This window comes from Rattus norvegicus, chromosome 18 (genome assembly GCF_021556685.1).
Source record: "Rattus norvegicus strain SHRSP/BbbUtx chromosome 18, alternate assembly SHRSP_T2T, whole genome shotgun sequence".
In the NCBI taxonomy this organism is placed as follows: Eukaryota; Metazoa; Chordata; class Mammalia; order Rodentia; family Muridae; genus Rattus; species Rattus norvegicus.
The window spans coordinates 57737243-57763403 of record NC_141551.1 but is presented as its reverse complement, the minus strand read 5'-3'; the positions used below and the strand labels follow the sequence as shown (position 1 = coordinate 57763403).

The following is a 26161-nucleotide window of genomic DNA, read 5'->3' as shown; positions in this document are numbered from 1 at the left end:
ATATACCAGAGGAAATACAAATCAGCGAACTATAGAAATACCTGCACATACATCACATCCATGTATATTTCTATACTCTCCACAACTGCACATCCATGTGTATTCCTACAGTATTGACACTTGCTTGTCCATATGTATTACTGTACTATTGACACCTGAACATCAATGTGTATTACTCTACTATCCCCACTTGCACATTCATATGTATTACTGTACTATCCACACCTGCACATCCATGTGTATCCCTACACTACCCACACTGCACATCCACGTGTACTCCAACACTAGTCACACCTGCACATCCATGTGTATTACTATACTGTTGATACCTGCACATCCATGTGTATCCCGACACTATCGAAATCTGCACATTCGTGGGTATTACTACATTATTCACACCTGCACATCTATGTGTGTTACTACACTATTCACACCTGAACACCCACGTGTACTCCTACAATATCCACAATAAGCTAGACATGGAGTCAACCTCTCTGTTCATTGACAAACCTGCCGGATAAAAGAGAAAGTTGCACATCTACACAGTGGAGTTTTATTCAACCATAAAAGAAGAATGAAATTGTGTCATTTGTAGGAAAATGAACTAAGTGATCATATTAAGTGAACTAAGCCAAAAGCCAAGTTCAAAAAGACAAATGTAAACAGAATCCAGATTTTAAATGTGTGTATGTGTGTGTGTGTGTGTGTGTGTGTGTGTGTGTGTGAGAGAGAGAGAGAGAGAGAGAGAGAGAGAGAGAGAGAGAACTTTAGATCCTCAAATGAGTTTAAAGGGACACGGACAGCAGGGGGCAGCCTTTGCCCATCCAGTCCTGCCTGATAAAAGTGCATGAACAGTAGACACCTGTGGCACTTAGGTACCCATATCCTCCTATCACTCTGTCACACTACAGAATGTCACACACACACACCACTTACTTTGGAAACTTTGCATCACATTCAGAATAGATTCTAAAGGCTGAGGAGGCCCTGTGTGGCTTGTTCCTGCCAATTTCATTCCATACTCATAAAAAGATGTACGAGTTACAAGGTCACTTAGTCACCAGCAGCAACTCGTTGAGCGTGTTACTACTTCTGAACCTTTGCACTTGCTACTTCCTGTTCCATCACTCTGTGTTAAGGAATTGTTCTCTGCATAATCTAGGAGAACTGTCTCCTCAGAGAGCCTCCCTGACAATCTTATTCAAAACATTAGCCACTTAATTTACTACCAAAGTACTGTGTATTTTTGTTCTTGTACTTTTCAGTCTGTAATTGTTTTATTTTGGCCCTATCTCTCCCAGCAGTACCTAATTCCCTGACAGGAACCTACCTGCCTTCTTTGGCATTGTATCTTCAGTACCTATTCCAGTAATTGGGATTTATTAAATATTCAGCAAGTATTTATTAAATTAATGAATAAATAAGCTCACAAAAAATTAGTACTAGCTACTACATCAAGGCCACCACAAAAAGAGAGGGAACGTAAGTCCTCTGTAGGAGCTGAATTCTATCTGTATTTGTTTGTCGAAGCTTTAACCCCAAGCCTATGACTGTGCTTGAAGATAGGGACTTTAAAAGGTAGTTAAGATTAAGAGAGGTCAGATTGGTAAGACACAATACAATTGGCTTGAAGGAGAAGAGGAACCACTGTGTACATGCAGGAGTGGTGGACGGATGGGCATGTCGAAGAAGGTCAATATAGGTCCCAGCAATACCAGAGAAGAGCTTCAGAAGACAATAATAGCTCTGGCACTTCCGCCTTCCAAAACAGCGAAGAAATACATTCCTGTTGTGTAAGCCACCCAGGGTGCTAAAATACATTGCTATGGCAGACTAAACAAACTAATATGGTTCCTGGTAAATTAAACATGACAAATTAAAATAACGTCGCATTTGAAAGAAACATGGTTAGACAGGAAGAGTGACTCAAAAAATAGCCAGAATGTTAAAAAAAAAAAACCAACCCTATTTGAATAGGAGAACTTGAGAAATTAAATACTAAGGTCTTAAAGAGAGGGATGCTAACATTATTTGTGGTGCTCTATAAAAAAAATAAAATAAAAGCATGTGTTTTCTTATAGGAGGAGACTGCCAAAGTGGCAGTAATTATCCAAAAATGTCCTTTATTTTCCTCTCTCCATGACCTCTTAACCCCTCATGGTATTTATACATGTTATTTCATGTTGATAACCAAAAGGTTAAAATTGAGGATTAGCAACCTGAATTTTACCATCCATTGTTATACCATTCATTGTGCAGGACTAGTTTGAAGAGATATGAACCCCACACACACACACACACTCACACTCACACACACACACACACACACACACACACACACACACACACATTGTAGAGTCCCTGAAATCCTATTCATTATAGAAATGTATGAAACAATCAAACAGTAAAATAAGAAAGAAAGGGGGAAGACAGAGACAGAGACAGAGAGAGAGAGAGAGAGAGAGAGAGAGAGAGAGAGAGAGAGAGAGAGAGCGCAAGTGCAGTGCACATCTGGAGCCCTCTTGATATTGCACTATGTATACCTGTATAAATCACATGTCCTTGGAACCACATCTGGAGAAAAACAAAGCCACCCTCCACAGAGCAAAATGGGCCAATCCCAGACTGACCAAAGGCAGAATCCTCCAACACTCAGCACCATATCTAATCATTTCTAATGCCTTCCTCTAAGGAGGCACCAATGTGAATGAAGTTCAGTATGCGGTCCCGAAAGGTAGAAGCAGGGCTTTACACCATGTGCTACTAATTTTCACAACAGTGTGTGTTGTCTCAAGCTCCGTGCACATCTGTGAGTGTCTAAGAGCCGATAAAGACACAAAACCTTCTAAGCCTGTTTCTGAGTTTGCAAAGACCAACTTGCAAAGATTCATGGGGATTGCCCCTGCTTCTAAGGTAAAATTGGCCTGCATCCACAATGCCTAAGAGGTCATTTTGCAGAGGCCAGCTAGGCACCTTGCAGAAGCCATTAGGGAGGAAGGTGGAGGCAATAGAGGGTTCCTTGGTCCAGCTACCTGAAGCTGACATTCAAATCAACTCTGGTAGGATGTGTGTGGCCTTAACTAGTATGGGAAATCCTGAGTCACCTGGCCCTTTTCTGAAACTAGGGAACTGGGTGTAACGATCCCCAATGGGTCACACTGTTCTAAAAATAACCAACCCAAGTGAAACTCTGACTGGGGTGACAGAGATGGAGCCTGAGAGTCATGTGAGATAGTCCAGCAATAAATAATGAGCAGAGGCCACTCTGAGAGCCCTCTGGGGACTGGTCAGCATTGGACACAGGTTTTAAATGTCCTCTTCTGCTCCTATGAACTGATGTCTCTCAAGGTAAGTGGGTTTAGGGAGAGGGAAGGGCAGGAACTATGAGCAGTTCTCTATCTGTCAACTTTCCCACCCTGCGGGCCTGAGTGACATCTTTTTCATGTATTCCTGTCTAGTCCAAGTTGGGCCAATCAAAGACAATGGACCAGAGCACAGTCCTGAATGATTTGAGGCTTCTCTGAGGTGTTGACCACTATAATTCTTTTTGACTTGTTCCTGGCTTCTGACATCCTAAGCCTCTGAAATATTTCTGGAGACGAAGTAGGCTATAGTGCTAGTGTGTAGGAGACAACAAGCTGTGTGTAAGACCACATAGCACTGAGCTCTGACTCTGATGCTGACAAACTGGGTGACTTCCAGTTCCTTCTTCCTTAAGTTTCTAAGTTGGGTCTTTTATCTCAGGTAACAACAACTTGTTTTTCACGTGGGGACACACTTCACCTCTATTGTGAGATCCTAGGTGGCTGCAGCCTCTTTGTGGCTCCTCCTTTGAAATAAGCCTTCCTTAAACTGCTGTAATGTCTTATACTGGGTCCCATCTGTTTTGCACTGGGTTCTTCTAACCACCGCAAATCCCCATGCTTACTTCTCCCCAAAGCTGACTCCTAGATCAGTTCCTTTCCCCTTTCTCTTGTTCATCCATGTAAATGGAGAGAACTAGAAGACCATGGTGGGAGGATAACTTCAGTCCTGTAAGAAGACCTAGGAGTCTTAGATAAGTGTCTTAGATTGCTATACACACTGGGACCATCTCCTCTTTGTCTATGGTTTGGAGACCTGCTCATTATAGTTGAGTAATAGCTCATAGTTGAGTAAAAGTATCTGTTAGGGACCAGGTCAGACATATGGAAAGTGAAACAAAACACACACCTAACCTGGCCCAGCCAGAGGTGGGTTTCTCTGCCTGAAGTTGTCTTATTGCAGAACCCATGTCAGCTGAGCAAGGGCTTTTATGCCGAGAGACTGGCAGATGGCTGAGCAATCAATACATGTTTCAGAAATGACTGATCTATAGAGTAATTTTCTCCTCTTCAAAAGAACCCAGTGAAGTAGGCAAAATGGAGTTTGTCATTTTTACCTGACAGGAAAGGAAACCAGGCCAAAAGAAGATGGTTTGTTGGTTCATATGGCCAGTGGCTGTTGCTACTCAGAGCAGAACCCAGGTGTGTCAAACACAAATGTAAGTACATTTCAAGGGGGGAAGCAAACAACCCTGTTGAAAAAGAAAGAGAGCTTCTTGAGGGGACCTGGGGTTGGAGTTTGTGTTTTAAGTACCTTCTCAGGCCCTAGGATCCCGCTGTGCCTTTCTATGATCACCCAGGACATGGCGAGAGAGCTGCCAGTGGGGCAGGGTAGGTAGAAGTTCAGGCTGCTGACCAGCAGGGAGTTGAGCAAAGGGGACAAGAAAAAGGCTTTCCGGTGCCAGGACTCTAGGGAAATGTTTGTTGACTTTGCTTCGCATTAACTACATCCAACTAGGCTTTGAAGCTAACTTTTGGATAGAAAGGTTCCATGGGGCGGGTTGAGAAGTTCATGACCTTGTCACTGTGTATTTCCAAATGACAGAAAATCCACAACAGCTCTAGGAAGATGGCAGAAATACACAGCAAGCTGGAAGGAAAACTAGGGAGAAGACAGGACTGTGAGGCAAACAGGGAAAGAGCAACATGAATTAAAAACACAAAACATGAGAAACTACAGGGCCCAGGTCTTGAGAGTGTTGAGGTAACAGTTCACAGAACCCACTGTCGGAGGTCAAAGGCATCATCTTCTTAATGCATTCTCAACCATGGCTTTGGAAACACAATTCTGACCTTCTGTTGCCTTGTTCATTAAGCAGCAGATGCTCCCCCTGCCTGTCAGTGCTCCCCAACAGAGTCCTCAAGGGCTGGAGGGTGTCTCTCTCCACCCCAACATTTCTAATTTTGTCTGGGTTCCATATGTTTTCCCCAGCCCTTTGGCTAATTCCTATCCTAATAGTTAACCATGACTTTCTCCAGGAACACTCTACTGACCGGATTTGCACCCCTGTATTAGTTCCTGTGCCTCTCACATATATGTCCACAGTAACACAGACATTTTATAGTGGTCTCCATGTTTCATAAAGGGCACATACATAGCATTCCCAGCTATACCCCTGGCATGAAGCAGAGATCTAGCACTGATGATGTGTCAATTAAATACCTGTTGAAAAAAAATCAAGGGAGATCTGGTCAATGTCTCTAAATGAGCCTTCTCCCTCATGAAGCAAAGGAGAGGAAAATGATCACATGTTGGGATTTGAGCAACGAGATTATTTTGAGAGAAAAAAGGAAACCCAGAGAAACAAACAGCTTTTCATCTAAGGGTCATCAAGACATAGATTGGCCCCTTGATAATTGTGCAGTTATAATCGTTGCTGCTGAGCAGAGGGCCTTTTGGAAAAAGGATTACAAAGATTTCCTTCCTTAAAAATAAACAAAGAGGGGTTGGGGATTTGGCTCAGTGGTAGAGTGCTTGCCTAGCAACTACAAGGCCCTGGGTTCGGTCCCCAGCTCCGGAAAAAAAAAGAAAGAAAGAAAAAAAAAAGAAACAAAGAAAACCAAAGGTTAGTAAATGCTTATATACCTCAGAATACACTCAAGCTCAAATGTATGTGTGAACAGGACAGAGGGCTGAGAATGCTAACAGGGCAGCTTGGTCCAGGTGTACCTCTTTGTCAGCTCAAACTAATTGCTGAAAACACGCAAAATTGTAGGTCACTGTTAATCAGTGTCTCAGAGAATTCCCAAGTCTGTTAGAGGTTTGTTTGTTTGTTTGTTTGTTTGTTTGTTTGTAAAGTCTTCTGCTTAAATATTCCCGACCTGTTTATGCTTTTTGTAAACACCGATGAATCTAAAGAGCAACTATGTAGATGCCAGGGATCAACTATTGCACCCGGAAACATGACTTCAAGAAGAACCGTTACCTAAGCACATGTCAATATCACACTGCACTCCACGGTCTCCAAACAATGGGATTTACCCACAAAGAGTGATCAATATCTCAATCAATACATGACTAGGCAGCTACATGAGAAGCAATTACTGGCACTCCTTTTAACTGTGGAATCTGAGGAGCCTTATGCAATCTATGTCTGCACTTCTATGTATCTACCAATAGATGGCAAAGATCTTTTTATTCTGTGGCTGGAAGCGTGGAGAAGTGCAATGTCACATGAAGAGTTTTATAGATTGAGACTGATGTGCTGTCTATTGCACTAAGATTTTAGCAAAAAAAACCCAAAAACCAAAAAACAAAAAAAAAAGTCAGTAAAATTCTGCTATCCTCATAGATTGGTGCCCAACTGTCATCAGAGAGGTTTCTTCTGGCATATTTGGAGCAGGTTCAGAGACCTACAGTCAAATATTAGACAGAGTTCAGAGAATCCTGGAGAAGATGGGGAGGAAGGATTGGCAGAGCTAGAGGGCTGGGACACCAGGAGAACATGGCCCATAGAATCAACTAAGTAGAGCTCACAGGGGCTTACAGAGACTGATGCAGCAATCAGAGAGCTTGCATGGGTCTCTGCTAAGTTCTTTGCATGTATGTTATTGTTGTGGAGCCTGAGATTTTCGGGACTTCTAACAGTGGGATTTGCAATGTCTCTTACTCTTTTTCCTGCACTCAGGACCCTTTTCCTCTTACTCGGATCCCTCGATATGAGGATTTGTGTCTAGTCTTTTTGCGTCTTATTATGCTGTATTCAGTTGCTATCCCCAGGATATCATATGTATATGTATGTATGTATTTACATGTATATATGGATGTATATGTGTGTAAATATATGTATACATTACATACACACATATATATACATGTATATGTCTGAATATACATATATATACGTGTATATGTGTATGTATATACAAACATACATATATGGGTTTTATAGATACTTAACTTAGATGCCCCATAGATGCAAGTGTGTCATCTCCTTACACATTGTTTTTCCTATCTCTCCTCATTTCTTACTCTTGTCAAGTCTGGATACAACTAAAGCCATTAGAAAGAGATGGTCTTCCCAAATGTGAGTAAAATTACATTTAGAAGAAGAGTTGGATGACCACAGTGGGGAATGATGCCAGATATTCAGGCCACTCATGGTGGATGGCCTTTAACCCAACTATAACATCGTACATTTGCTTTGGTATACAAAGGCACATAGACGATGATTTTGGACTCAATGGCAAGAAAGATGAGATGGTCTTGGTTACAGAAGGCATTGGGGATCTTTTAAGAATAGTTCGTGAACCCAATGAATATTGAAGGGTGAGACAGAATTCGTGATGGGAAACAGCAACAAGAGCATCCACACGTTCATGAACCATTTACTGAGTCCCGAGGTCTGAGAGTGCTGCTGACAGCCTGAGGTACACCAATAAGAAGAGCACTGCCTGGAAGTGTGCCTCACTCTAGTGGAAGAGACATATAACAAAAAGTGCATTTGTGATAAGTAGGAAGAAAAGCTATCCAACAGCGTGTTTCAAAAGAGACACAGCACTTGTGTTTCTTGGGGTATTTTGGGAGGAGGCAGCATAGCAACTGAAGGGTGAGAGGAGACCAATCAAGCCAAACAAACTAGGGAAGAAAGGGCTGAGCCAGGCATGGGAGCCAAAGATGTCTCACAGGGGAAATAACAACTTCCCCCACTTCAAGAACAAGAACTCAGATTTATAAAGCTGCTGGGGAGAGGTTGGGAAGCCTCCCAGGACATGTGAATGATAACACATTCTTCTGATATCAAGATAATGTAATGGAGAAAATAGGAAGGAAAGCAATTAAGCAACAGGGCCTTGACAACGCTTCTGCTGCTTACAGAAGCCACAGCCAGTCCACTTAACCCTCCACATTCTGGAGCGTCGTTTTGTTGAAGGCAGCCCTTGAGCTCTGTCTCCTTAGAGCTGTTCACAGATAAACTTCCAAAAAAAACCAGCAGGAAGCACTTGTGTTCTGAGGGACAGAGAGAACAGATGTGAGCACAAACGGCCCGTCTAGACTCCATGGTTGTGAACTCACGTGCCCTAAACACAGTGTGACTAAGTTTGTGTGCAGGGAGAGGGAACTTGATGGTGAGACTATTCACCTGAAGTATGCAGATCCCAGCATCTTGTTGGCAGCAAATGTTGACCCAAACACAAACCATCATGGCCGATACTGAGTGGCTTGGCGGCCAGCTTGTAGTCTTAGAGAGTGAAATGGGACGAATGCCATGGAGCATTTGATTCCAGGAATGATAAAAGCAGCATGGTCACCATTGTCCTCTGAGGACAACGACAGTATTTATCTCAGCTGCCAGCCCTGTCCTCCTTTAGCTCAATAAATCCCTCTCTTCCCCCACCATCTTAGATATCCTGCAATCTGTGAGCTCCCACTGTCACTGGGTTCCGTGTCCTCCTTACGTCATCTCAGAGTCAAGTTTATGACCATAAATAAAAAGGAAATAATAGAAAAGACAATGCTGACAGCTGAGGCCAAAGAGAGAGCAACATCCATTAAAGAAGAGGGACCCCAGTCTTTACCAAATGATACAGTGCTTTCCCTTGTAGCCCAGGTTAGCCCTGTGTAGCTGAGGATAACCCTGAACTTTTCATTCTCTTGTCCCCAACCTTCAAAAGGCTGAGTATAGGGGCTGGAGAGATGGCTCAGCGGTTGAGAGCACTGACTGCTCTTCCAGAGGTCCTGAGTTCAATTCCCAGCAACCACACGGTGGCTCACAACCATCTGTAATGAGATCTGATGCCCTCTTCTGGTGTGTCTGAAGACAGCTACAGTGTACTCACATACATAAAATAAATAAATAAATAAATATTTAAAAAAAGGCTGAGTTTACAAACATGTCACACTTGGCTCATACAGTGCTGAGATCCAGCCCACAATTTCCTGGATGGCAGGCAAGCATGTTACCTACTGAGCTACAGACTTTACCTACCCTGTTTTCAGACTTTATCTTAAAGCTCGGTGTTTTCCTAACAACTGTCATACTGTCACCATCCCAGCATTTCTGCCATATCCTCAACCCTTCAGGACTATCATGTTCATATTATTAATCAACATATATTTAATTTTTTTACTAAATATATTTTGATGGAAACAATATTAATGGGATTAAAAGCAAGTAACCAGAAAAAAACTTAGCCATTGAGCAACATCGCAAAATGCCTTACATGCTTACATGTCTCCAAACATTTTCTTGTGTGGGTTGTATCTCAAACTTGAAGATTCAGAATGGTGGGCAGGAAAAGCTGAATTGAAAGATTTGAAGTCTCATGACAGAGAAATCGGAGTTGAAAACACTTCCATTTTTATCTCAAAAAAAAAAAAAAAGCAAAACACCAAAAATTACCAATGATTGTAACAGTCAAGAAATAGGGAGGGAGGGCAGGGAGTTATTCCTAGACAAAAGCTTATGCCCCAAGGGGCTTTCTGTTGGAAAGTAATTTGAAGTCAACCTGGACAACTCTGGAGAATAGCAAACTACTGGGCAGGAACTTGGAGGAGGTTAGAAACAACCCCAGCTATGTGGAATTTCCAAGTTTGGTTCTGTTTCCTTTTGTCTAAGAAGGACTGCTTAGCTACTTGGCAGTTGGCTAATAAAGAGATTTGGATGAATCTCCTGAAAATGAGGAACTAGCTCATAACTCCTGACAGGGGGAAGCCAAGTCTAATAAAAGTCCTTTGTTCTTTTTATAAATTCGTATCTGGTAGCTTAGACAGAGATGTAACCTAAGCATGCGTCTCATGGAGTGCTCCAGCTCTTCATTTTGCCATTCTATAAATATTCACGAAACACCTGTAAAAGCATCAGATACAGTGGCTGGAGAGATGGCTCAGCAGTTAAGAGCACTGGCTGGTCTTCCAAAGGTCCTAAGTTCAATTCCCAGCAACCACATGGTGGCTCACAGCCATTTGTAATGGTATCCAGTACCATTCTGGGGTGTCTGAAGACAGTGACAGTGTATTTGTATGCATAAAATAAAAAATCTTTAAAAACACAAACACTGTGTTTTTACACTGTGCAGAATTCAAAGTTAATAAAGTGAGTGATGACTCTAGATATCTAGCAGGCTCCATGAAGGAAAGATAATGACAAATCAGCCCAGGGTAAGAGAAGAAGGAGCCTACAGCCTGTACCTGAGAAGGAACCTGCCATCCCCCTCTGCTTCACAGCAGCACTGTAGGATGTGGAGACTATGAGTCAGGTCTTCAGAGACTTAACTGAGTGATCAGACATTGCACACACGCTAGTTATTATAGTAACAAGGCCATTGGGATATAAGATGGATATATTTTGGTTTCTAAAAGCTGGGGAAATAATTTTAAATACTGTGAAAACTCGGTGAAATAAAGAGATCTATCAAAAGGATAGTGAAGAGGATCTATCAACATTGCACACTAGTTATTATAATAACAAGGACATTGGGATATAAGATTAATATATCTTAGTTTCTAAAAGCTGGAAAAATCATTTTAAATATTGTGAAAACTCAGTGAAATAAAGAGATCTATCAAAAGGAAAAGAGCCTGAAGTCAAGTGAGTAACTCCTAGATGTCACTAAGTGTAAGATATTTAGGGGCTAATATTGGGTGATACAATGTGTTTATAAAATTGTGGCACACAGTATGTGCTGGTTGTATTTTGTCAACTTGACACAAACCTGGACATATCTGGGAAGGGGGAATCTTAACTGATTCCTGCCACCTAACTGATTCACTCCATAACACAAGATTATGGGACCTTTTCTTGACTAATGATTGACAGAAGATGGGCCAGGTCTTTGTAGGCAGCATCATCCTTAGGCAGTTAGTCTTGGATGATATAAAAAAAAGCAGGCTTAGCAAGCCATGAAGAGCAAGCCAGTAAGCTGTACTTCTCCATGGCCTCTTCATCAGTTCCTGCCTCCAAGTTCCTGCCTCTAGGTTCCTGCTCCCAGGTTCCTGCCTCCAGGTTCCTGCTTCCGGGTTCCTGCCTTGAAGTCCTGCCTTAACTTCTCATAGTGATAAAGTGCGACCTAAGAGTTGTGAGACGAAATAAGCAATTCACTCCCCTGGTTGCATTTGGTCATGGTGTTTTATCACAGCAATAGAAAGTTCACTAAGATAGGGCCAAGCTATAAGTATTATCTGAGCAAGACAAGGTAACCAAAGAAACCCAAAAGCAGAGAGATGACTTCGCCCTACAGAGGGAGCAGGTGTGTCTCAAAACCTATTCTCTAAGAATTAATAACAATATTATAATTTAAAAATTAAAAAAAGCAGAAGAAAAAGCAAGTAACTATTAAATGAACATTTACTAGTTAAAAACAGAACATAAGCTATTTCTGGCCACATATTAAGACATCCAATAACCTCAGTGAGGAAGGAACAGAGGTCACAGTTAGTTAGTCAGAGAACCCACCAATGAAACCATCACTGTGCATGAGTAGCTTCCAGAAAGCATTTCCAAGACAGGCATGTGTAACCCTTACCCCAAGTATTCATAACAAGAATTTCTTAGATTAAGAATGGTATACTCAAATTTCACAATATCTCTTCAGTTAATTCTTCCCTAAGCCCTTCCTCAAGTCTTTTATCACAATGTTTAAAAAAACACTGACAAATGCAATAAATACCATTCTTCTTCTGCCTTTCCTGTTCCTCCAGCCACCCTCCCCACCCACCCCTCATTCAAGTGACCTAGGATTCCAGGTCACTCTGACAGTGTGTGCAGCAGGGGTCCCACTCAAGCCAGCTGTGCACTCAGCAAAGTGAAGTCTCATCTAAGAGGGTTTTTCCCCCCTATATGCAGCAGATACACTTTTGTCATTTACACAAAGGTGCTCTGTGTGGAAAAGCTTGTAGAGCTCAGAGATTTATTTCTAAGAGATCCATTTCCAAGACATCTTTCCCCAAACACTGATGAAAATGCCCATAGCCTTTATGTCCACTCAGGTTGTAGTCAAAATGCCAACCAAGTTATGTCAAATCTGTTTGGAGGGAAGGATGAGCTTCCTACTCAATTGAGTTGTAAAATCAAGGAAGTTCACCTGTATTTTTTTTTTAAACTTACAACTTAAAAGTCCTATCCGAATGTCTCCAAGAGAATGTCTTAGCTTTCATCTTCTTTCAGAAATATTATTTGCACATCAAAGAAGCCCAGCAAGCAACCCCTGTGACAGCTATTGCTGTCATGGGACAGATTTCAAACCTGCTTCTTCTGTTACCTCCAACCTTCCCCACATTCCTCCGGGGGAATCTGCTTATCTAAACATCAATCAACTGGCATGAGCAACAAATCTTGATTCAAACTGGGTTCTGTCAGGAAGAAGACGCCCAAAGAATGCAGCGTTCTTTGGATGCTTGACATATATTTCAAAACCAAGGAATCCTTCAACGTGCGTTTACTTTCTTTGTACCTCCTCTTTTAAATTATGCTATTTTTTTTTCATTTGAGATCGCAGTAAAAAGAGATTTGCACCTGCCTTCTTTGCCTATGAAATGAGAGAAGGTGGTACTTAGGGTTCCCCAGTATTACTAAGTTAATGGCTCAATAAAACATCAGTAGAAGTCATTAAAATGAGAGATATTTGCATTTTGGGAACTATACATTTGATCCAAAATAAAATGAGGGGAAATTGTGGGGCCCTGCAAGAGGAAGTAATCCTAGCTGACTTGGCTTTGTAGTTAATCAGCAAGGTGCACAGATGATCCATGCAGCTGGATTCTGCTTGTGTGGACTTAGGAATGGGAAATAATGACCCCTTGCAACTGTGACCCTTTGTGTTGAATGTGTTTGTTGCTTAAGAAACATTCTTTTTTTATATCCAGAACAGTGTTTGGTTCTCACACTGATCTTGAGAGGTAAGCAAAAAGTGAGCATTGAAATCACTTTGCAAAGACACCGGAACCCCCAGATGCCACTCAACACCCATTGCCCTTCTAAGGCTTCCTGGCTTTCAGCGCACGTGCTTTTAGAACATATGGCAACCCTCTCCGTAACTGCAAGGATGGGGCATATAGATCAGAGCATTGGACTCTAGGTCTCACAAACTACCTCAGGGGTAGACTTATAGATTTGGTTGGAGCTGTAAGAAGACTGCTGTTGGCTGGTGGGATGATGTCTGCACATTCCCTAGCACCTTCACGTAGTGTCTTAGAACAAAGCAAACACATCGGAGAAAAGAACAGTGAGGAAGGAAGTCCTGTTCCAGATGAAACCAGTTCCCAATCCAGGGGGCAGTTGGCTTCTCTTTTCCTCATTAATTGACTTGTGCTGGTTTATTGGTACGTGCGACCAAGGAATGCCTCAAGATGCGTGTGGTGCCTATGGCCCCTAACTTCACTTTTCAGTAAGCGGCAGCTCTCTGCTGTCCATTTGGCACCAGCGTTCTGTATCCATCTGTGTTATCAACTGGAATCTCTCCTCCCTAATTCAGGGAGAGAAGCAAAAGGATGGAAATGTAGCCAACTCCTGTTTTCACATCTAAAAGCTCCTGGCCATCAATCAGCCAATGCATTACGTGCTCCTGGCTCGATGCATTCTCCCTTCCCCACTTAACCCGCAGTGGCCAGAGTGTGGAGAAAGAGGAAGTCATGTGGGCAATAAGGTACAGGATATGGCCAGCCACAGAGGCAAGCTAGTGAAAACCCGAAGACTCAATGAACTATTCTACTGCTTCCATACTTCTCTGTGAGTCCAAGAGATGGACAAATTCCTAGACAGAGAAAAGTAGCACAACTTTTCTTTTGAATTGTGTAGTCACTTACTTTTCAGGTTTGTGCCACTTCTTGGACTAACTCATGGGCTTTCCACACGTGGATGTACTGAACTTGAAAACAAATGGCCTCAAGTGATATGAGTAAGTTGTGAGTTAATGGAGAAAAATAAATAAATAAAAATACTCTCAAGGAAAAAGGAATAAGTGATGTATTCACACCAAGTGAGAACCAAACAATGTCATGGAACTTCCTGGTGCAAAAGGTTTACAATGATGAAAATAGAAACTGTGATGGAAAACTGAGGTTCAGGGAACACGGCCAAGTGGAACTCCAAAAGATCTCATGGGGCAGATTTATGGAGAATTATTTCTACCTAGTACTGTTCCTCGTGCTTTTAGTCCATTTCAAGTCTAGCTGTTCTCTAGTTTTAATTATATTTGATAAATAACTTTATGCTACTTTTGTTTAATTCAACCACAAGATGAGCAATTTATTCTACACATATATGATATTGTAATAATATAATAATGTAATATAATAGAAGTTAACATTATGAACCACAAGAAAGCAATTTTTTCCTTTAAAGGGGTTATTCCATGTCTTAAGCTTGAAAGCTAAAACAGTAGTGTGTGTTTCTTGCCCTCTTCCTTAAGGTCTTCTCTCTAGAATACTTTTCTTTAAAGAGAATAGAGCACCTTTGTTAAATTCTGAAGACATGCTAAAAAAAAAAACCTGTACATATTTAATACATACAACTCAATGAGTTTCTAGATAAGTATATAATTTATGTGCACTAACATATGTATAAGTGTCTAACAAAGCATCGTGCCCTTTGACTGCTATAGCCAGACTTCTCTCTTCATAACCACTGATGACTGCCCTTACTCTCTGCTTCTGAGGGTTCAACTCCTTTGGACTTATCATACAAATAATATTATGTCATATTTGTCCTTCTTTGTCTGTAGGGTTTCACTCAGCATGTCCACCAGTTACATGCATGTTGTCACAAAATGCCAGAGTTTTCCTTTTAAAAAGACTAACATTCTCTGTACATATGAACCTTTTAAGAACATGTACTGTTGGACATTTGGCTGCTTCATTATCTTGGCTATAGTGAGTAGTGTTGCAAAGACCATGGGAGTGAAGATGTCTTTTCAAGATCCTGATTTTTCCAATCATTTGGATGTATGCCCAGCAGTGTGATTCCCTAATCATGTGGCCATTCTATTTTAATTTTCTGAGGAACCTTTATATTTGTTTCTATAGCGACTGTGGCAATCTACTTTCCCAACAGTAACCTACAAGGGTTTGCTTTCTGTGTATTTTTTCAAGTACTGATCTTTTAAAAACAAAACTATAATAATTATAGTACAAATCATAAGGCTGCCTCTCACCGTGGTTGAACATCTCTTCATATACCTACCAACAATTTGCATATTCATACTTACAAGGGAAGTGTCTGTTTGCTCTTTTCCCCCTTTAAAAGCAGAATTATTTGTTGGCTTTTTCCTATGGAGCTAGAGATTCTTTATGTGTTTATCACATGCATGGTTATGACGATGCTCTCCCTTTTCTGTGGAATGCATTTCCTTTCCGTGGTTGCTTTCTTTGCTGCACAGAAGCATTTTGATATCATTTTACTTATTTATGTGCTCCCACACTGGGCACATACACAGTTAATAAATTCCTCCTGACTGACACTTTCATTATTATGCAGTGAAATTTCTTTATCTCTTCTGACAGCTTTTCAAGGTCTTTGATGTTTGACATGAGAATGTCTTCATCTCCTTATTGCTTCCAATTCACAAGCAACGTCCTTACTGTCTAATTTACAGGCTGTGTATGTCCACAAACCAAAACCGGTTCTATTACTTACTTCCTCTAACAATCGACTAGCGTGACTTCACTGTAACTTTTTTGTTTTCTTACTTTTTGACTCTTTTGTAATGATACTTAATACAGACATTTATACAGACTCATTGTTTGACCAAGTGTGAGAACCCGATGGCCATCCGAAGGGCTTTGAGGGAATAATTGCATTTTGCATGCTCTGACCTGACCAATCGATCTGTGAATTTATACTACAATAACATTCTCAAGAGGAGGTAGTGTATAAACTCTCCTTTACATTCTTCTAGCAAATACTGTATGTGCTGAATTCTGGAGAAAAGAGACACAATTTGGGGTGAGATTCCCTATCATGCTGAAAAGGTCTCTGGGGTTGTTGGAAAAGGGACACAGCTGAGTTTAAAATCCATCTTCTCTTACCTCCCACTCGATCCTTACTCATTTCCCAATGTTTCCCACACAGAGATTGTTCTGCTATGATTAATCACTGCGTTCCCTGACATCTTTGAGTTTTTGTACACGCTGTCTCCTCTTCTTTCTGTCCATCCATCATTCTAGTTAATAGAATGAACTCAAAGGCTAGTTTTTCTCCACTCACTGACTCATATTTCTGTTAAGAATCAACCCAACTGTCATCAGACACCTTTCTACTTGCAGTGGGTTGTGATTGACACAACCGACCAAAGTACAGAGAGCAAGCGACTGTGGGATGCTCAGCGCTAAATGGGACATCTGTGTCACACTCCTCCTCCCAAGGCTCAAGGGTCACAGGGGAACAGAGGATAGAATGAGTAGAAGAGGCAGTGGAGGTGATAAACACAAAAAAGTGGCATCTTCCAAACACACCAGAGCAGGGCAGCTACACATGTGAACTCACAGAGGCTGGAGAGCGTGCGTAAGACCTGTGCAAGGTCAAGTCATACTAGAACCCAGCATGGAGTGGAGACAGGGCCATGAAGTGCCACCCAGGGCTGAGGAGCCACCAGCAATTAATAACTGCTGAGAGAAAGAGAGTCCTTAAGAGTGTAGCCTCTGAGGGCAGTGGTGGCACGCATCTTTAATCCCAGCACTCAGGAGGCAGAGGCAGACAGATCTCTGAGTTTGAGGCCAGCCTGGTCTACAAAGTGAGTTCTAGGATAGTGAGGACTATACAGAAAAACCCTATCTCAGAAACAAACAAACAAACAAACAAACAAAAACAAAAAAGGAAAGAAAGAAAAGAAAAGGAATGTAGAGCTTGGTCAGTCAACTGTGCAAAAAGTCACACATCCAAGAACATCTGGGCAGCAAAAATTGACTATGGGTGTAAAAACAAATTAAAAGAGTAAGTTAAAACTAAAGAGGACACAGCGTTGTTTGAGTAGATGGAAGGAAGAATCTAGTAGGAGTTGAGGGAGAGAGAGAATATGATCAAAACATGCAGTACAAAGTTCTGAAACAACTAGCCAAAAATCTTGGGACAGGGGATTAACTGATGGACTGGTGTCTTTAGTGAGCCTTTCTAGTGTCATAGGTGACTATTGCTGTCAGTATCGTCAGTAGAGTCTGGAATGGATGAGAGTAGGGAGATGGTATGGTTCAGTCCTTTGCTCAGCCGCCCGGCACATAACACGGTCTCCAGTCAACAATCAAATGATTAATGACTCTTTAAACCCCTTTAACCTTCCACAAAAATGAAAGTACAGAAAGGGGATGTGAGTTTTTCAAAGTTCTGATGTGAGGTCATTTTTCTGGCTTCTTCTAAGTAGGGGTTGTCAATATTTCTCTGAGCAGAGTTAAAATGAGCAACCGCATTGGACTGGGGAATGAGGTAGCTTGTGGAGAGGTGAGTTCAAGCTCCTGGAAACTGGGTCAGGACTGATAAAAAACTGATAAGCTGTTTAATGACCTTTTGTTGCCAAATCTCAGAGCCCAGACTGCTCAATGGGGATTAACAAGACTCTTGAGAAAGAACTCACTTGTAAGGCAGAAAAACTGGGTTTCAGCCAGTGCACACCCCTCTGTGTGAACCTGGACAAGGCCCAACTTCTTTCTAGACACCAAATTCTAGTAATGGAACTAACAAGAAGTAATAAAAATTCACGTTTATTAGATCCTTGCTATGTCCCAGGTACTATGACACATAGAAATATTATAAATGGAAATATATACCTGCTAAGTATTGAAAGCCACTGAGCTATTAAGTTATAGAGCCAGGAACCACCCCCAACGGGCCTTCTTAAACTCAAGAAACTTCTGGTGGAGAAATGTTTGCATAACTTTGGTTATATACAAGTGTGTAAAATAAAAACACAAGGCAAGTATTACTGATAATAAATTAAATTAATAGTTCAAAATAACTGTTTAGTAAACATATAATTTCATCATTTATCAGACATCAAAGCAAATTTTCACACTTTGATAAGATGGATCTACATATTCATTTTCACATAAAAATTACTGTGCAGCACAGAACTCCAACATTGTCAGAATGGATGTATACTGTGATTTTATAACAGCAAGGCTAATGATGTCACTTTTCATAAATATCTATCACAAAGTGCATATTTAAGACCATTTCAGAAATTATTGAAAAGGCTGTCTTTATCGCACACCAAAATTTATGTAATTTTTTTAACTGAAACTCAAGTTAACAATTCAAACATGATACACATATCACATCGATTGATATTTACATGCTGAGAAATGACAATGAGAAAGAATGAACTCTTTGCTTTCCATAATTAAAACATCTTGTCTCTTTAAGGGCAGAAAGCGTTTTATGCACCACAACACTGTAGTTTACAACATTAATAGTCTCAGGTCTGAGCTGAGATGTTTCAGGCACAGTTCATCTGCACTGGGTGGTCTAGCAGCAAACGGTACAAAGTGCACATACCGTGTGTACAGAACCAAGGCCACTGTGAAGTCAAACATGCAGCAAGGACGAGCGCTCCGCTTTGGATTTATTGCAAGCTCGATTTCCAATTACTCTTCAGTCACCGCGTGCTCAGACATTTTTTACTCCTGCCAAACCTTTGTGATCGTTGTTTGCTGTCCTGTGATCACATACAGCCATGTTTCTCAATTTTCCTAGAGCTGAGACCCTTTAATTCAGTTCTTCTCCTCATGTTTTGATGACCCTTGGCCATATAATTATTCTATTGCTATGTTATAACTCTAATTTTGCTACTCCTATGAATCATAATGTAAACATCTGATATACAACCCCAACAACTGATAAGCTGTTTAATGACCTTTTGTTGCCAAATCTCAGAGCCCAGACTGCTCATGGCCCATAGGTTGAGAGCCACTGATATCTATATCTATATCTATCTATCTATCTATCTATCTATCTATCTATCTATCTATCTGTCTATATATATATATATATATATATATATATATATATATATATATATATATATATATATATATATATACGTATCTCAACAGCTGGCCTTTAGAATACTGGACCAGACTATATAAAATCCAACTCAACTATAAAATCTTTAAAAGAAATTCTGTCACAGTTAGCACCAGTCATTATGTCAAATATAAGCAAATCAACTTAAAATTAGGAAATGTCTATTTTGGCTCAGAGTTTCTATCCATGGTCTGGTGGTTGGTGAGATATGGTTAAGCAAAGTCATTTACTTTATGGAAAAGCAGGACATAGCCAGGGTCCCAGTATTCTACCACTCAGCAATGGCACTATAGGCAAGTTTCTAAGACATGGACCTTTTGGGGACATCTGCGATCTAAACTATAGCACACAATAAACCTTGTATATCCTAGAAATTATTATATATTATATTATTATATTACGTTATATTATATTATATGCTGTCTTTTAAGGCTTCTGTGAGGGTGCTCCCCCACCCACTTCCCTACTCTTGCCTCGCCGCCCTAGCATTCCCCTATGCTGGGTCATCTAGCCTTCATAGGACTAAGGGCCTTCCCTCCCACTGATGCCAGATAAAGTAATCCTCTGCTGCATAGGCAGCTGGAGCCATGGGACCCATGTGTACCCTTTGGCTGGTGGTTTAGTCCCTGGGAGCTCTGCGGGGGGCGGGGGTCAAAAGCATTTGAGATTCTCAATGGTCTGCAATGGAAAACTTATTACTTAGGAGGAAAAAGAAAACAGCTTCAACATGCAAAAGTCTTAGCAGCTAGATTCTGTATTTCATCAGTTTCTTGTGTTTAATTATTATTAATCATATCAGCAAGTTAGCAGGGTCGTTTCATAATCTATGTTGTTCACTCAACACAGCTCCCTGATTTATTTGAGAATACAGAGAGCACTTGACAATAAGTAATGATGTTGGTGTCTACATTCCAGAAGCCCTACTTGGCCACTTTCCAACCTCTGCAGTTGGGTTGGCCAGAGGCAGGGGTAAGTTTATGCAAATCACTAAGAGGTAAGGACCCTGACATCCTTTACCCAGCTGCTTCAACACATATTAAATGTGCATAGCTAAAGGACCAATAAGTCTATCTCCTCTGACTTCATCACTTCCAAGCTCTGGTTTTTGAAACATCTCCATTTGAAAATCCTCCATCTCCCATAGGCAGTTGTGACACCCAGAGAGCTAGCTAACCCTCACTTCCCAGGTATCTATAGCTGCTTTGGGAGAGATTGTCTTTTGGATTAGGGCGTGGCATAAAGCAGATTACTCTCTCCAGGTCAGTACAGACCCCCCCAAGGAGAGCCTTAGTAAGTCAAAGAGTTGGAGAGAGCCTGGATTCTTGCTGCTGGGCTAACAGACTCCCCTTTCACCTGATGGTAGTCATGAAGGAAAAAGAATGTTCCTGACTCTCAAGACTTCAGATGAAAGGGGTTGGGGATTTGGCTCAGTGGTAGAGCACTTGCCTAGCAACCACAAGGCCCTGGGTTCGGTCCCCAGCTCCGAAAAAAAGAAAAAAAAAAGACTTCAGATGAAAATTAGGACCCATTGGCTCACTGGTCTTTCAACACCACCATCTTGCCTGTGTAGGATGTTGACAGCCAATTATAGGACCGTCCTCCATTCACAATTAGGTAAGACAGTATGTTAGAAGTACTGAATATCTGTCTCCCTGCCTATCTCTCTGACTCTTGGTTCTAGAGAAGCTCATCTGACCCAGACATGGTTTTCCCTATGGACAGCATGGAAGTGAAAAGTGCAGGGTTCGGCCACACTGCTCAGCTCTTTGCACACTTTCTTTGCTGACCCCTCCCCCAAGACTCCTCCACGTTCTCATCTCTTTTTTTTTTCTTTTTTCTTTTTTTTGGAGCTGGGGACCGAACCCAGGGCCTTGCGCTTGCTAGGCAATAGCTCTACCACTGAGCTAAATCCCAGCACTCCCCCCCCCACCCCCGTTCTCATCTCTTGATTGTTTCCATCTCTTCTGTGGACTTCACTTTCTACAAAACAGGCAGAGTGAACGAGGCCCATTTGAGTCCTGTGAAGCTTTAGTGAAAACTTGAGATCTTATGATAGGTTAAATGTCCACATGATTTGTGCTCCTCACAGAAAACCCTGTTCGCTGCCAGGGACTCCGAAAGGCAAATGTTCCTTAACATTTTGCCCATTGTGTCTTTTCCTTCCTTCCATTTTGTTTGTGATTCTTGGAGATGGAGAAGATAGAGCCAAGAAGGTGGGGTGGGTGCCTACTTCATTGTTGACCTGGTCATGCACTCACAGGGGGAAGGGAGTTCAAGTGGTTAGGGACACCAAAAGCCCCAAACTACCCCACCCTTTCCCACCTTGGCGTCCAGCTCCACTTCCAAATTATAGGGTGGTTTCCAGATAAATGTCCTGATTGACTGGCACTCACCCAGGGTCCCACACAGCCTTCCTTCTGGTACTCTCTCAATGGTTCTTCATGCACCCAAGTACATTTGTGACCTCTATCCACCCCCCCCCCAAATCTCATGTACAAGAAAGACCTTTCTGTGCTATTTCTAAAAATATGAGTAAATGTTTGAGACCACCTGTATGCATATAGACATTGACTAGTTTATGAAATAATAGCATAAAACAAGCAAACAATCACAGGGCTGGTGGCATACACCTTTAGTCCCAGCACTTGGAAGCCAAGGTTCCTGGCCAGGCTAGCAAGGACCACATAGGAGACCATATCCCCAGTCATTAGACCAGGAGCTGTGTCTATTTACCTGGGCTTGGTTCTCAGTATGGGGCAAGTTTGCTTTGCATGACCCTTTCATGGATAATGAATCTAACTTGGTGAAGTGTAGGGGTTGAAAGGGTGAACTTTAATTGTTTGCACGTATTATATATAAGCATAGAAGTGAGACCCAGGCTAAGTGAGGACAGCTCCTGTTCAGTCAAGAATGATCTCATTCGCCACCCCAGTCCTCAGAGCTCCCAGCTAGCACATGCGGTTAATGAAGACAGGGATATTTTGGGCCTTGAGTTTCTTCATGGAGGTAAGCCAAGGGGGTCTGTCTGCCCCTCCATGTCCCCCATCGCAGAGGCACACATGGTAAGTCGGAGTGCTCCAGTGCCCATCATGTGAGCTTCTTCATATTGGGTCATGTACAGGGTACTGAGTAGTTTCCTTAATATTGTCCACGTTCCCCCACATAATCGAACACTGTCACCATGAACGTTGTCTGACATGACACCCTCACCATAGCACCAGGCTGGGCCTGAGTGCAACCCACTTCAGACTGGCCTGAATCTAACTTTTAACAAGATAAATGGACCACTAGCCCCGTGTCACTAATGAGCAAATGATATAACCAGGGCTCTGGACCAAGTAAGTTAAACTCTTAAAACCTAAGCAGATCACGCTATTTAATAATGCCTTGTTCTTAAATGCCCGAGGAAGTTTGCCATATGTATATCAATTCTTATCAGGAAGGCCTGGAAGCCCTTCCCCTAAGTCGTAAGACTAGGATTATCCCTATTGTGTGACGCAATGGGAGTGAGCTACCGTGAAAGAAAACTTCCTTGTCTGCAGAAATCCTCAGCTTGTTGGCACAGACAAAGTCTAGAATCAAAAGAAGTACCCAGACATGGTGACTCATTGCCTGTAACCGCAGAACTTGAGGGGTCAAGTCAGGAAGTTCGCCTGTGACTTTGAGACTAACCTGGGCTACAGAGTAAGTTCTGGGCCAGCCTGGACTGTAGAGTGAGGATCTGTCTTAGAATAACAAAAACAAAAACAAAGAAATGAGACTAGGGGAAAAGCCAAAGTGCCAATGCATTACACGTTTTCTTTTAAAATTTTATTTATTTTAATATTTTTTGATGCCAGCACATATTGTATGTTGGACATACTGCCTCCCGTAGGCCTCTGCCCTACCAGCTCTTGCCCCACCCCATTAGTCCTCCTCTCCCCTTAGACAGCTTCAGACTACTTTCATCTTACAAATGTTCATGAACTTGTGTGGCTTTATCAAAACTAGGAAGCACAACTGAAAACTAAGACTAGCTTAATACAATTGTCTCGTTATTGATGACAGAAAGTGGAAAGCCATTTCTGTGTGTGCTGTGCTGATGGTCTAGACAATAGCTCTGTCTGAACCTCACAGGCACTGTACACACGGATAGGCTGACTGTCTGAGCCCCACAGGCATCACACACACCGATGGTTGGACTTTCTGGAGCTGAGCTACAAAGCAGCTGGAAGTTCATGCTGCTAAGAGCTTTCTCCCTCCCCTGCCCGTGTGTGTGTGTGTGTGTGTGTGTGTGTGTGTGTGTGTGTGTGTGTGTGTGTCTGTGTGTGTCTGTGTGTGTCTGTGTCTGTGTCTGTGTCTGTGTGTGTGTGTATAAAAGTATATATTTTTAATGAAAATTTTGTTTTCCCATCTGTGACATTAGCTAAACCCCAATGACATAAATCCATAGAAGGACAGCCACCCTGAGTATAGCAGGAAGCTTTCAAACAGTTCCTTCTTGAGTTAGTGTTTTGCCACACCAAACTTGAAAACGATCCAACTAATGTCCCTATATCTCTAGCCTCGATGATCCTGAAACCGCCTCTACTTCTTGCTGTAACCGGGTTCTGCCTGCGCTGTTGCTTCATGCTGCTCTTCAAGGCTCACCTGGCTGTCTGATGCCTATCTCGCCTTGCCCAAAGCACTACGGTTTGTAATATCCTGCATTTACTCATTAAAATACACCAACTGGTATCCGTTTGAGTATTCTCAAATTCTCAACATCATTACCATCAGCATGCTTACTGTGTCTTGGGAAGCACATGTTTAAAAAGCAAAACATCCTGAATATTAAGAATAAGATGCATTGCACTGTTTACTCCTACAATTCTGGTCTACAGTAGAGTATAACCGAGCATCTAATTTAGCACAGAGTTTGTGACCATCGTATTAAATTTAACACAGCGCTATGTGATCCTGTTCTATCAAGAATGCTATGATTTCTAGGAACTTTGCCAGGCCGTATGATTTCTAGGAATCAGTGGACTTCACAAACAAAATGGTCAATTTGCCCTGTTCAACTCAGCCTTCCTAATATGGGCCTCTGGTTCGATTTGCACCCTGTCTCTTCTCTTTTATGTATTTGTTCATAGATGTAGTTGTGTATGGTTTGTTTATGCAAAAGATTCTTGCCAGCTATTTTTAAAAAGGCACAGCCATTAAATAATCCTATAAATATTTATTGAGCATTTGTCATGTGCCAAGTACTAGCTAAGATGTGGAAAGCCAGCAGCATTGAACACTGGCCTTAGGTTCCTTCATGTTAGTAAGGCAGATAGACAACCAGGATGCTCACAATACATGGCATGACATGCTATGTCAAAGATTACAAGGACCCTTCTGTGGAAAAGCTTAGGAGGTAAAGGCTTATATTTGGAGCATGTATAAATTTACACCCAACCAATCAAGTAGTCAGAGAAGGAAAGTTCCTTGTCATTCTAAAAGAAGTGTACTTTCTGATATCCAGTTAATTGGGATTTATCACTTCAGCTCCCCTCCTCCTCTGAGGCATAACCTTGAGCCACATGAGGACTCTGCTGTCCTGCTCAGGGCATTCCTTCCATGGAAGCTGGGGCAGGAGAAAACATGATCAATGACGTTGGGTTGAGGAGTTAGGCATGTCAGTCCATGGACTGCACTTTAGAACCTCCTTCACATGGTCTGAAAGTTTGAGCGTCTCTATCTGTATCCACCACATTTGACTCCCTGCCCAACTCTATGCTCATAATACATCTGTGTTTGAAAGCATGATGCCCCACTAGCTATATATTTCCACTATGGCTTTGATCACAAAGTGGCTACCACCTAGGATATTCTCAACATGAGTATAGTCACTCTAGGCACAAAACATTTCTATTCAATCCCATCTCCGTTTTGAGCCTTGAGGATGCTCAGCTTGTTAAAGTAGTCAAGGTTCCCCATGCTCATCCCAGCACTCCCGCTCATCTCTTCAAGTATGACTTCTGTTGTCCTGCCATATTGGCAACATTGACTTGGGCTTTACCAGTTATACTGTGTAGAACCTTCCCATGCTGCCTTCTCTTTAGTCTCACTAAGCCTTCACGTTTCCATCTGTCCCCACTTTCATTCCAGGTTTACAATGGCCCAAGCCCCAGTCTTGCAAGAATTCTTTCTTTCATACCCTCATCTTTCTTCACTCATGCCACTGTGATTCTCCTTGTTTGGCTTCTTAAGTGAAACTACAAATTTGAGAAATCTTTTCTCTCCCTCGCATTGTTTTCTTGGAGGTCAGTAATGCTGGCTATGAGTACTCTTAAACTATGGCTATAAACACTCCAGGAACTATTAGGGATTTACTTAGAATAAAAACAACTAGCTTAATATTTCAAAACAATGTATTCCCACAAATAAAGAAATCAAAGCAGTTCCACAGAGACACAAGTCACCCGAGCTATCGCCCAGCCTTTGAAAACTTAAAAGAAAAGGCAGAGGTGAATTCATACTTGTTGACTGTCTTCAAAGTCAAGGTATAGTTGCAGGTGTTTCAGGGTCCCTGTCCTTTTCATTCTTCTGGAAAGATACGGCTTTTGTCTTCCAGAGAAGGGGATGAAGTTTGACAAGATGCTATATCATTTTTGGCAGAGTTGAGGCCAGAATTTACAAATTTGGATCTCCAAACGTTTGATTTTTTTTCCTTTTCCACAATGGGCAAAGAAAGCATCATTCAATAGCAAACTAATAGAGTAGCGATGTTTTTTTGGTCCTGTATATGCTATTTATGGCGTGTGGTGTTCTTTGAGAAATCAGTGGATGTCATGCATTTGTTACTGTTTTCCTGCTTCGGGAGAGAGCATAATGTACTAGCTT

At 41.7% G+C, this 26161-nt stretch overlaps 1 protein-coding gene across 11 annotated transcripts in view; it reads left to right on the top strand.

The window, feature by feature from the left end:
- Positions 1-3192: 3192 nt before the first annotated feature.
- Positions 3193-26161, top strand: part of LOC147999835 (uncharacterized) — a 53592-nt gene continuing 30623 nt past the window's right edge. For 6 of the 11 annotated variants that reach the window (XR_015642582.1, XR_015642585.1, XR_015642584.1 and 3 more), the window contains exons 1-2: positions 3270-3348; positions 4428-4522. Coding sequence is in view for 1 of the 11 variants with exons in the window: in XM_087593623.1 (XP_087449749.1) it covers positions 3250-3348; positions 4428-4522; positions 23856-23983 (322 nt within the window). In the remaining 10 variants the exon portion in view is untranslated. Of the gene's footprint in view, positions 3349-4427; positions 4523-23855; positions 23984-26161 lie in introns of all 11 variants that reach the window. The other 5 variants (XR_015642579.1, XR_015642580.1, XM_087593623.1 and 2 more) reach the window with 2 other exon arrangements.